General features: G+C 36.4%; 1 protein-coding gene across 6 annotated transcripts in view; it reads right to left on the bottom strand.

Annotated features, from left to right (window-relative positions):
- The window catches only part of LOC108507326 (protein piccolo), a 181,850-nt gene that overhangs the window by 6,385 nt on the left and 162,027 nt on the right, over positions 1-13,438 (bottom strand). For all 6 annotated transcript variants that reach the window (XM_017835204.1, XM_017835203.1, XM_017835206.1 and 3 more), the window contains 2 exons: positions 4,224-4,358; positions 3,464-3,609 (listed from right to left, as the gene is read on the bottom strand). In XM_017835204.1, coding sequence (XP_017690693.1) covers positions 3,464-3,609; positions 4,224-4,358 — 281 coding nt within the window. The remainder of the gene's footprint in view (positions 1-3,463; positions 3,610-4,223; positions 4,359-13,438) is intronic.

Genomic DNA, 13,438 nt, shown 5'->3' on the forward strand with positions numbered 1-13,438 from the left:
AATTTCCTTTAATCAAGAACATCAATATTTTTTGAAAATTTTCCATTCTGATACTGGAAAAAAAGTAAAAAATGTAAACTTTACATTACAAATGACATTTAAAAATAAATTTAAAAAGGGAAGAAATTTGCAATGATTTTCCAGAATAGGCTTCCCAGTTCCTTGTCCAGTTTTGATATCAATTGGCGAGTAAGGTATGTACCTGGACAGCTTAGACCTGTGTGGCTATTAGTCAAGAGGTTTGAGGAGGAAAGACCAAATTACTCTTAGTTATTAAACTATTAGGAAAGTCCATTCATCAGAAAGTCTGTCCTTGGAGAAAATAGACAGCCTGCCTCCACTGCTGGTGGCTTTCTAGGTTGCTTGGTTCAGTGTTTGCTGAAGAATGGACCTCCCAGAAGCTGAAAAACTAAACCAGAACATCCATGAAATACATTGTTCTGTTTTTTCCTGATTAACCTTGCATATGTATTATGTATTTCTAATTGCAGTCAACGAGGAGCCAGCTAGGGAACAAGGTGAAGGAACCAGAAGATTAGTGCTTTCCAGAAGTGTCCCAGGTGAGTTACCAAGGAACAGGGAAATCAGAGAAACAAGGAAAAAGTTGCCAGGGGCTGAGGCAAGTGCTTGTCTAAAACCTGTCAAAATGTTTACTGCAGAATGTTTTCATTCTGACTCGTCAACAGTTTTGGGACAGAAAAAATTTTAACAATTTTTCATCACTTCTGTCCGTGATCCTTCTCTCCGCTCCTCCAAGCTGGAACCCTAGGATCTGTCTTCTCTAGCTTGCCTGTGTCTCATCCTTGTTTCTTCCCTGCCCCAGCCTTTAAATTCCAGTCTTGTTGTCCTGGATCAGCTACTGTTACTTTCTAATCTCCAGGGTTCTTTTTTTCTTATCCTCAGTACTCTATATCAGACAATTCATTTTTTTTTCTTTGCTTTCTTATCCTGCTTTTTTTTTCCTCAATAGCCCACGCTCCCATTTTTATGCCTATTATTCACAGGTCTTGCTGCTGGTTTTTAAAGTGCATTTCCTTGTCTTAATTTCTGCCTCTGGTTAGTTTTCATAGGTCTTTACAATGTACCATCTATGATTATCATGTTTGATCTCATCTCGCTCCCTCTCTCTGATCTTATTTTCTCCCTTAATCTTCCAATTCCATTTTCTTTTTATGCATTCTGGTTTTGTTTTGTTTCCCTCTCCTCCAAATTGCTTTTGACAATGTCCATCTCTTTGGCCCTAAATGTTCATTACTCAGATTCAGCATTCAAATCATCCAGCTTCATGCTTTGCCATAGGAACAAATCAACTGATAAGCTTGAAGAGCATAAAATACCAGATATACTGAGTCAGATCATGGGTGTCTTCAGGCAAATATTCTGCTTCCAAAAGTGCAGAGGGCAGTGTATAAGGTAGAATATAAGAACAAGGCAATCAGGTAGTGACAGTCTTTCAAAATACCTACTATGATCTGTGGTCCACTGGGTTCCTGACTCACAGGTAGCAAGTTTGCATTTAACAGACTGTGAGGTCTTTTGCCCATAAATTTCTCCAATCATTTTCTCCAGTTATTTTTTATGTGGAAGTCTTTAGAATTCACAATATATAATGAGAATAAATTTTACAGCTTGAACTCCAAGTTTCATGAAGTAGAAATACTTTTTGTTTGTTTTAAATTTGTTCCTTGATACTTATACAGCCTTCATTTTCTTAGCTCTGATGAGCACTCCCAGTACATATCATAGAATCAGAATATGCTGAGTTGGAAAGGATCAATAAGGATCATCAAGGCCAACTGCTGGCCCTGTGCAGGACACTCCAAGAGTCACACCATCAGCCTGAGAGCATTGACCAAATGCTTCTTAAACTCTCTCAGACTTGGTGCTGTGACCACTTCCCTGGGGAGCCTGTTCCAGTGCCCAACCATTCTCTGGTTGAAAAACTTTCTCCTGATACCCAACCTAAACCTCCCCTGACTCATCTTCATGCTTTTTGCTCAAGTCCTGTCTCTGGTCACAAGAGTGAGGAGATAGGTACCTACCCCTCCGCTTCCCTTCATGAGGATGTTGAAGACCGCACTAAGGTCTCCCATCAGTCTCCTCTTCTCTATATATCACAGAATTCTTGAGGAAGTGCTGTCAAGTCTCCAGCTGAGTGTTTCTATGGATACCTCCCTCACTATCTCCCATCCTAACAACTTGATGGATTATTTTTCCATAGGACTCTGTGAGTTCTTCTTTACTGGTCTACTCCATATGGTTTCCTCTTTGAACTACCACTGGAAGCAGAGCTTTTACAGGAATTTTAGCTCATAAACTTTGGCAAGACTTTATTGATCACTTTGGATTTTCCCAGATAATATCAATTATTAAATAGCCTTTTATCGAGTCTACTGAAACAATATGTTAGGACACCTTAACACAGGAAAATGAGCATCTATTTGTTGGCCTTGTTTTGTAAGCAACATCCATTTTGGCTTTAATTTTAATGATACAACCAATATGCCTAATGTAGGCACTTGGAGAATCCAGACTAATTTTAGTCATTAGAATGTAGCTGGCTTATTTAGGTTGGTCTGCAAGATTTAAGGGTACATTAAGTGGATGCTGATAAGTCCAACAACTACCAACAATCTACTCATGTGAAAATAAATGAAAGTAGGAAAATTGAATACTACCTGTCTAAAAAAGCCAGCTTGACCATATTATCAAACCTGTCTAAGCAACTAAAACACAGAAGAGGGACTGTTCCCAAACCAGTTCCACACATCACTTGAAATAAACATCACTTGATGTGTCACAGACTGAAGAAAAAAAAGTCATCTCCTTTACAAATGTAACCGAGAATATTTCACTTGGCATAATCAGTAATTCTCAATGTCCATGAATATAACTATTGTGTCTAATTCTGGGTACCATGACTTTTAAAGAAGTTGAAGAACTGGAGAGAATGATAAAACGATTTGGCATTTTGGCAAAAGGATATATCAGAGAAATTTGGTTGACTTAACCTGGAAAAATAGAGATGAGATAACAGCCTTTAAATGTAAAAAACCCCAAAATAATTAAAGAGAAAGTGGATCAGTTTTCCTCTGTGCTTTGTGAGGATACTTAAGGATAAGTGAGTTTAATTTAAAAATATGGCATATTTAAGTTTGATATTGCACTCAACTTTCTAAATACATAGAAATTATTCTTGGAAGGCACACATAACTCACTTCTCTACGCAATTTTAAGAATAGATCAAACCTAAAATTTTCAGGCCTTCCTCAGTGTGGTGTGATGGAGTAATCTGTCTTTTAATGCCTCCTCTAGCCTGATAGTTCCATTATTATGTAACTGTGTTATTTCCTTTGTAGCTTTCTCTTTTCAGCAAACAACTGGGGTAGAAGATTGATCTCAAATGCCCACAGCACAGCATGGACAACATACAAAATTAGGTCTAAATAAAATGCAGAATTACCTGAAGAGAATGCCCAGCAGGACTCAAGCTAAATCTAAATGTTTCGTTGAACGAAGGCTCTCGGTCATGCCTGCATACCCTGGTTTTCTTCTTAATTACTCTCTTTTGGGTAGAGATATTGACAACGTACAGCTTCACATACAGGTCTGGGGAAGAACAATTCAATGAGTTACATACAGAAGTTTTTAAATAGTCGTTGTTAATGATTTCAACAGAGGGGATTTTTTGTGAAAAAAATGATTCTTTACAGAGCCATATTCTGTTCTCATTCACATGGTGTGGAAATGGAATCACCCCACTAAATCGAAGGGAATTAATTTGTGTTTACAGCACTGTCATTAAAGGAACAAATACCTTGATGGCTTTGTCTAAGTATGAAAATATTATAATGAACATGATATTTTAGTTTTTAAAAAACTTTTTCACCAAAATACAATTTTCTACTAGATATAACTGTTCTTTAATAACCTAGGGATTTATAATTTTTACTAAAGTTAAAAATGGATTAATTTTTAGCAGTCAAAAGTAAATTAAAAAGAGGATTAACTTCCGAGAGTTAATTTGCTTCTACAAAATATTTTTACTTTCATTAAAGTTGCTCACAGGAGAAAAAAAAAGGCACTTAAAAAAGAATCCTGTAGAATATTCATCCTGACCAAGAAGCAATTTTCTTTCCCATTTTAGTGGTGTCGTTAACTGACTTAAGAAACAGCCTACTTGATGTTTTCAAAGTACCATGAAGCTGTTTTCTGTGTGATACCTGGTAGATGATCTGGAGATTTAAATTTGTATGTGATATTTCTGCACTGAAGGATTTCTACTATCAGCTGTTCTCCGTCTGTCTTCATTTCCTTCTTTAATGCAATCTTGATTTCACCCATAACCTGTGTTTTACCTGGAAAAGTAGAAAAAGCAACCCTCATTAATGTAAAAGGAAACTGAATGTATCTTTCTAACTTGGAGAGTAGAGTTTTCTGACTTTTTTTCTCTTGTTTTTTAGTTTGGGGTTTAATTTTTTTTTCTTTTTGAATTGCAGTTTTTATAGTTAAAGTTGTAGCTTATAGTTTTCAGTCAGCAGTGTAAGGATAATGTATAGCTTGGATGAGCAAATGGTAGATACGTGCAGTACACTTGGATAACTAGATTAAATGCTTCAGAATGTATTTGCCTCTGTGGAGCTTTTTTCCCAAGAATAGAAATTTCTCTAGGAGTCATGACAAGTCACATAACGGTCACTGCAATTCACCTTTTCAGAAGCATTTACTACAAGATTCTGAAGTTAACACATTTAAAAAAAAAAGGTAAGAAAAGAAAAAAGAGAACATTCAATAGAGTGTTAAAAGTAATATATTGAAAGGCAATGAATTAAGACTGGTGAAGTCAGCATTTCGTTTGACCTTCTTGCATACATGGAGCAATATCATTCACACAATTTAAATGGAAGTGCTCACAGTGACCTTTAAAAGTAAGGATATTTTCTCTTTTTATGTGGGTAGAAATACAGGCCCATTATTCCTACATTTTATGGATTTCTCTCTAAATCAATCCAGAGATGGAGAGAAGGCACAGAAGGAAATGTAGGCAAAGCTATTTTGCCTTTCCTCTGCTTGTCCTCCCACAAGGCTTTACAGAAGCCAGGCAGAGTGAAGCAGGGCTACACCTTCTAAACGTGTATGGTGATGGAAGCAGAGCCCATGTCCTCAGCTCCAATCTCTCTATAATAGCACCATGTCATAGGAGGCTTTGTGCTTCTGTATCTATTGTCCTGCTACGGAAAATATTATTTCACTGTCCTCTTCTCTTTAGATATTAGTCCAAAAGAAATGAAAGCATAAAGCCCCTGGGATTATATATTACCTAGTTTGTGATGCCAGCAGGCTGGAGCTTTAACACATTACTGGAAATTCTAGAAGCTTGTGCCAAGATGTTGTATGGTACAAAGCAATTCTGCAGAGAGTAAACAATTATGATACATCTGGAGAAGGTTCCCCATTAAAGAGTATAAAGTTGCCAAGTGGCATTTAGAGATTACTTCTTGTATCACAAACGTATAGCCGAATTTGAAAAATCCCCACTAAAAATGACAGCTGTTGTTTTGCAGATGTCAATTCTATTTTTTCCTACTTAAAAAGTTTTTGGGGATCATGAATAAAAATTTAATAACAATCGCAGCAACAACCTGGGCCCCCAACTCTCCTCAAAAATTGGAGCTGGTATCTAATTTACTTACAGTCATTATTAAATTTGTAATTCATCTTCAGCTGCGTCAGCATTTCACCTATTGTTTGTAAGGTGGGAGAAAACCTGTTATGAGGCAAGTGATTCTTTCACAATATTTAGTCATGGCAAAGCCATTTCTGTAGGTTTGAATATGCCATAATAGCAACTTTCTTTCTGCAATATGGTTGTGCAAAGAGAATGACACCTTCATCTTGTGATGACAGCAATAAATATCATTTGTAGTTGGGATCAAAGAAGGAAAGGACAACAATGTCCCTTTTCTTATCCATTAATCCGTTATAATGCCTTTTTGTTGAGTGCCCATTGGGTCTATCTTGGTTAAACTGTGGATTTTGAATGACTGGAAAGAGATGCAAGAAAAGTTATAATGCCTCCTTTTCTCTGTAGACAAAATCCTCAAACCACCAATGAAGACATGACACACCTGAAAGGTGCTGTTTAAATCTGGATTTGTGATCAATATTAGTTCTTGCACTCACTCCAATCCTTGACCATGAAAAAAGTCCAGCATGAACAGTTGTAGGACAAACAGTTTCAGTCAATCTTTAGTTAATCACAGTCTTTCTGGAAAATATACTTGGCTTATTTATTTTATGCCCTGTATGTCCTTTAAACTCTATTTGCAACAGTTGTTAGGATCGTCTCTTGATTGCTTTCATACCTCTTAGATGTGCATTCAACTTAGAATGAGAGGTTGAATGCAACTTGTGATGCTGTGAGCCAGAAAAAAGGATAAACGATTCCAGTAAACTAAGTTTGAAAATTCCAGCACCATTTCTCAACATCTGGAAATTTTCTGTGGACTATTCTATATCCCTAGATGGTCTTTAGGACAAACTGTCATGCTTCACTGTTTAGGCCTCATGGGGAAAACAATGATCTCCAGCTGCAAGCACATGAGCATGATAACTTTCTTGTGCTTTCATACTAATTTTCATTTCTCCCACAGCAAGCAGTGAACAAGCCTTAATACCAGCCTTATGAAACACTGCACTGAAATAAATCACCACTTCAAAACCTAGCAGAGTTTTGTAGACTCAGAAGAGATTGCTGTTCCCTCCATTTCTTAACTTTCCCCCCTTTCTCATATATGCTCATTACATCTTTCCTTTAATAGGTGTGTAAGAATAGAGCACATGTGTCTTGGTTTGTGGAGTCGATTCTTTAAATGGAAATGAGAGATACAGTGATGAGGGGAAGTGTTAATAGTGAACTGTCTAAGAGCTGATGAGAGAGTTCACAGTGGGCTGAGTTGGACATGACTGCTCTTTGTCTGGTGTGACAAGAATAAATTTCCTAAGGGTGTCATGGGATTGGATGACCCCAAGGGTTGCATTGGTAAGAATAAATCAAAATACAGCACCAAGTCACAACCTTTTGCATTCTTATACAAGTTTAGAAAACATCAATCATAAATGATGTGAGAAGGGAACAGATTGCAGGTATTTTGGTATATTGGATGATGATAAATGCTACAACACAACTCTGAAAAGAAGCAAATACGGTGAAAGTGATACCGCATATCTTTTGAGGAAAATACCAATATGTCTTTCCAAGGCATTGAAAAATAATTTTTGTCTTGAGTACTAACATTTTCCTCAATAAAGATGAATTTTCGATGCAACAGGAGCAAACCAGGTTTATCACAGTGGCAAAGAACCATATAGTAAAGTACTAAAAGAATTATTGTCTAATTTACCTAGGAAACAAGGAGTGAAAAAATATATTCTACAAACATATGCTAGAGTAAAAATTGAAAAGGATAAGAGATATTTAAGCTGAATTAGTGTGATATTTTACCTGTTACATATATATCAAATGCACACTTACTGATGTACCACAAAGTGACCACAGTTACACACAGCAGCACTGCACTTCTGGAACATGATAACTGTAGGCAACCAATCCTTAAATATATCTATATATATGATTAAATGTATTGTGGTTTTTTTACATGAGAGCACACTTCTTTTTAGGGGACCATATTTATTAACAATTCATTAACAATTAAAGGGTGATGGCTACTAGCTAAATTGCTGGAAGGTATTTGAGAAGTCAAGGAGTTTAAATTTGCTGCGGTGATGGCAACATCAGCTGTTGCTCTCGTAGAACTATCACCCTCAGCACTGTGAAAGGTTAATTAGTTTTGCTATTAGTTTTAAGTGACTGCTGCTGTAAATCACAGGATGTGTCATCTGCACTGTTGTTGTCAATTCCAGGGATTGATAACTATGGATTGTGCTCCCACTCCTTTTTGATCAAATGCCTGCTGTCAAACAGAATTACCCAAGACAGTAGTAAAGAGTTGCCTCCCATCACTCTGTTTTATCAAGGCTAATGCATTAAATGAGCAAGGAAATCTCACTGGAGAATGGTAGGAAGTTCATTCAGTTCAATTGTCTAAATATAAAGTTCTGAGCTAATTTGCACATTTACCTTAGAATAAATTGAATTGCCTTCTGAGATTGACTGTGTTTATTCACATAGATGGATCACGTATGAGTAGGTTAAACTTGGAGATTTAAATATGAGGTGTCTAAATGCTGCTACTTGATGAGCATCATACTTGAGTAATTTTCTGAATGGATGCCAGATGGCCAGAAAACAGAATTAGAAATATACATAAATTGACATTTTGTTTCATATCTATGTATAAGTTGGTATGGGCTCCTTCTGTTCCAGAAAAGTGACTGGCATGTACTAGAGCAGTGGAAATAAAAGTAAAATACAAGGAGAAAAATATTAACAATTATTTACCAGAATTTTTCCTTCCAAATGAGGTTTATAACAGAATTAGTGTTTACAAAATAGGTAAGAAATGCTCTTCTGGAGCTTCAAGAGTCAGACACTTTATGGTCAAAGATTTTAAACAAGAGAAAGGTCCTTCTAAACAGCTTCTAATGATACTGACCTACTGATCATGGAAATGCTAATTTTGGGTGGTAGTGGTGGGGTTTTTTTTGTTTGGTTGTTTTTTGGTTTCTTTTTTTAATTCCTTACATCCCAGGTCATCCTCTTACTATCAAAGAACTCAGCTGCTGGAAAAAATAAGCAGGACAAAACAAACAAAACCCACCAACCAAACAAAAAAGCAACGAAAGCTAAAACCAGCTTTACTTTGTGGCTACAATCTACAGGACTAGTATGCCTTATTCATCATATTTGTGGAAGAGGAAGGTACATGATGTTATGATTTGTTTTAGCAGGATTTTGTGTGCATTCAGAGAGCTAGTTGCTTTTTCATAAGAAAACATACTCTTTGAGAATTTATTGCTACACTTTCTGATTATGGATATACTACTTCCACTTTTTAGAAAGCACCCATCCCAGTGAGCAATCCCAGGTTTCCAAAGGCTGATGCAGAACAGTTTGCTCTACTGCTGCAGTCAAGCCCTGCTTTAAAGCAGACCAGACACATTCCTGCTGCCATGAGCCCTGTGCCTTCTGACCCCCATCTTTTTGCTCTGTGGCAGGAGCAGAAAAGGTCGCTTGGTCTGTTCAGCCTGGAGAAGTGGAGACTGAGGGGAGACCTCATTGCAGTTGCAGCTTCCTCATAAGGAGAAGAGGAGGGGCAGGCACTGATCTCTTCTCTGTGGTGACCAGTGACAGGACCCGAGGGGATGGCCTGAAGTTGTGTCAGGGAAGGTTTAGGGACAGAGTTCAAGAAGCATTTGGATGATACTCTCAGGTACATGGTGTGACTCTTGGGGATGGTCCTGGCCAGGGCTAGGAGTTGGATTCAATGATCATTGTGGATCCCTTCCAACTCAGAATATTCTGTGATTCTCTGAAATTTCCACAGATTTCTTCTTTAGTGACTTCTGGTATTTGCTACTTGTCACATTTTGCCTGAGTGTTCCCCAGAGGCAAACTGAAATCTGTCTCTCAGCTAGTCTTAAAAGTAATTCTGAGTAGAAAATGAAGTATTGCTTCTTCTGAATCTTTTATATTTATACTTATGAATGAGTAAGTAAAAAACCTCAGAATTTACGTAATATTTAGGATGGAGATATGCATAATTTCCTTAGGTCTTTACCTGTTTTAATACACTGAAATATAAAACTAATGTACCTCTGAGAGTTCTGTACAATGTTTATTGATAGAACACAGGCATTTCTTTTATGATTTTACTACTGTTTGTCTCACAGATATTTAATGACTTGGACTTGGCTAATTATCTGTAATATGGTATAATGAGAAACGTCTTCCAGAACCCAGACTCAGATGCTTCCCAGACTCAAATGCTTCTATGTAGCTCTATATCTTACATAAACACAATCTTGTATTCAGCTATATTAGAGTATGTTTGTAGTATTTAGAGTGTTAGAATATGTAGCAGCATGTCATAAAATCTAAGGAATCTGAGATTCCAATCCAAGTCTTGATAACTTGATTCAAAAAAGCAAAAATTACAACTTTAAAATATGGGGCATGATTAAAGACAATCCAAAACCATGGGTTCTGCCAAAAGATCCATGTCACTTAGTAGCTTTCTGTGATCTTAGACTTCATCTCTGTGCCTAATCTCAGAGATGGAGATAATAACATCTACTTCTCCTAGAGTTGTTTGGTTTTAGTAACTAGGATTGGGTTTATTGTGAAGAGAGACTTAGATCATGTAAACATAGACAGGACTTTGGTGTGCAATACCATAAGAAAACACGAAGACTTAGAAAAGCTGATGAGGACCTATGCCACTCATGTATTCCTGTCTGTAATCCATGAAGCTCATACACACGTCATTTTCTGTCTAACAGAGTACAGCTGTAGCAAGAAATACGTTTCTGCTGGATTCCTTTAACACTATTTTCAGAACCAGAAGTTCATCCTCTAGCAGACAGCTATACTTCAGAAAAACAAAATAATATCATCTTATCACAATAAATAATTCAGTATTAGTGCAAATACTAGCCATTTGATATTTACATTTCAGTATTAGAGCTAAACGACTTCAACTGCTCCAACTGAAGGGAAAGCAAAAGAGTATTCGGTATCATTTTAAAAGTACATATATCAAGAAGTCAAAATACCAGCCAAAACCTTCCAATCTTTTTAAAGGAAATCTCTCAAATCTCTCTCTCCTTTTTTTTTTACATTATTTTAATTTTATATTAATTTTTACTGCCATAACAGTTACTTGCAGTACCAGCTGTTTGTGTTCATAATGCTTTTCATCCTCTTGCTGGGACATGAGCTACTAGCAAAGCTGCTTAAAATAATGATGGATAATGTTTATAAGCAATGCTTCCCAATATTTACAGGCTCCAACCTTTTCCGTCCTTTTTGAGTTTTTTTCATTACCTTCTTTTTGTCTTTTCACCTTTCTCACACTTATTTCTTTCTCCATGATAATTGTCAAAATTTTCCCTGTAGACCGGTTTAATATTCATTTTCTCTACTGAAAGAAAAATCAGACAGCAAATACAGTCTTAACTACTTCCTCCTGTCTCACAGTGCTTTAAATAGATGTTGGGATTACTAACATGGGTCTGTCTCAAAAAATATGTTCTCTGGCTCCACAGATGAGGTTGAATATATGCATGTTCTGAAATCTGTTGCTCCTCTTGCAGCTGGATACCCATTCTGTTCTGCATGGTGCAATCAACCACTCATGGGACAAACTGAAGCTCAGAGAAAGATTGCATGTATTTGCTTCTGCTCTGAAGAGGATTCCAGCTGCTGAAGGTCCCTTCCATCTCCTTACTTGAAATGTGGACTGCTGAGAACAGGCTATATTATGAGATGAACAAAGAAGGTCTTTCATTAATATCTCCGTGTCTCCTCTGACACTACGTGCGTGCAGTCACGTAATGGGGGAGAGGAGCAGAACTCAGGAACTTTGCTCACAGCAAACACAATTTACAATTTTGTGGGCAGTGAGGGTGGCTGACTTTGAGGTTCAGGCATATGAAAAAGCTGACAGCTTTATGTTGTGATTCTCAGAGCTAGCAGGCTCACTGCCCACAAAATTTTAAATATATAGTGGTGCAAAAATTTAGCCCGTATGCCCAAAATTCTTAGTAGGATTAAACAAAGAATATTTTAAGAAAAATATGTTCAGACTTTTTTTTCAGAGGAAACAAAACTGTTGTTCAAAATAAATTTTGAAAACAGAGAAAGCCCTTTGCCTGTTGAGATTTTGAGGTGCAGAATATTTCCCAGAATATCTATATATCTATATATCTATAAACCCTATTCCATTTATTGGTCATTTTGTGTATGCCTGCCTTTCAGAGCTTCTATTCTTTTATTTTTGTTTTGGAAAGTAAAAAAAACAACACCCAAAAAAAAAAAAAAAAAAAAAAAAAAAAAAAAAAAAAAAAAAAAAAAAAACACCCAAAAAAAAAAAAAAAAAAAAAAAAAACCAAAACAAATTAAAACAAAAAAACCCCCAAAAAACCAAACAACAACAACAAAAACAACAACAAAACAAACAAAAAACCACAAAAACAAAAACAAAAAAACACCAAACCAAATCAGAACTCAGTTCTGCTTGTGTATTGATACCATACGTAAAAACTCTTGGCCTGAAGTAATATGTTTTGTGGGAAAATAACACTGATACTTCACACATTCTCACACATTTGATAAAAATCGTATACTTGTACCAATCCAGTTTCAACCAGCTTTATTTCTGTTGGGTGGTTTTCTAAAATGCTGTAGGAAAATGTTCATAAGGCAGTGGAAAGCAGCTAACAAAAGAATAAGGTTAGAGTAGGTGAATTAGAAGAAAAAGTTTCACTGGTGTCAGGAAGATGCCCAAGTCAGTGATCTAAAGGACAGTATAAGGGATCAGAGGTTTCTCCAGAAAGATTTTTTTTCAGTATTCCAGCAAGACTTGTCCCTGTACCATAGAAACATTTGGGATAAATGGAGGCGAAATCATGAGACCTGTAAATTTCAAATTTAGGTGATAAAAAGGTGACCACAAAGGTTGTTTTTAACGGTGAAGATGAACAGAGAATACCTGTGTGCACTTGGCAGGTAGTAGGTAGAGAGAGAATAAAAATGAGCTGCGGGAAGTAAAGAGAGTTACACAACTAATTTATAGTACAACCTACTAGATATCTCATATTTATATCTATTTATATTTCTGTGGAAGGGTATCCTTATTTTCTAAGCTGATTATTCTATCCTCTCTGCATTCATTCAAATACCAGACTTCCCAAAAATTTAGCTCTGTTTTAGAGTTACAAACTAGTGACAGGGTTAATCATAAGGAAATTTATGTGTTTAATGTCAGAGTCCCTAGACTCTGTAATCAATAGTGATAACATCTTAACCTTTATTTTTTTTTTATTTAGGGTGAACAAATTCCTTCTGGAAGTGTCTGTTTATTTTTTTTCAGTGGCAGTTGGGAGGCAAGTTAATGGATTCCACTTAGAAAAATGATTTTTAAACAATTACGTTACACTAGAAGTATCCAAATTAAAATCTTCAGCACTGTAATTTTCCATAACTTTAATGAGAGAAAGCCAAAATTATGTCTGAAATTATTCTTGCGATTTAAATTGAACTTCAAAGACAGGTGCAGCCTGGATCCGAGAGGAGGAACTACGCAGTCTCAGAAGGCAAAACTCTCTTCAACCACCTTTGTTCCCTTTCATCCTCACCATAAATCACTGTCTGAGTCTAAATATATATTCATAGTCTTCACAATTTTAGCATCTTACGTAATGAGACCTATCAGACTCTGCAGATTTAGCTGCATAAAAGGCGGCTTGCCACAGCACA

The sequence above is a fragment of the Lepidothrix coronata genome, unplaced genomic scaffold (genome assembly GCF_001604755.1).
Source record: "Lepidothrix coronata isolate B3197 unplaced genomic scaffold, Lepidothrix_coronata-1.0 Scaffold251, whole genome shotgun sequence".
Classification (NCBI taxonomy): domain Eukaryota; kingdom Metazoa; phylum Chordata; class Aves; order Passeriformes; family Pipridae; genus Lepidothrix; species Lepidothrix coronata.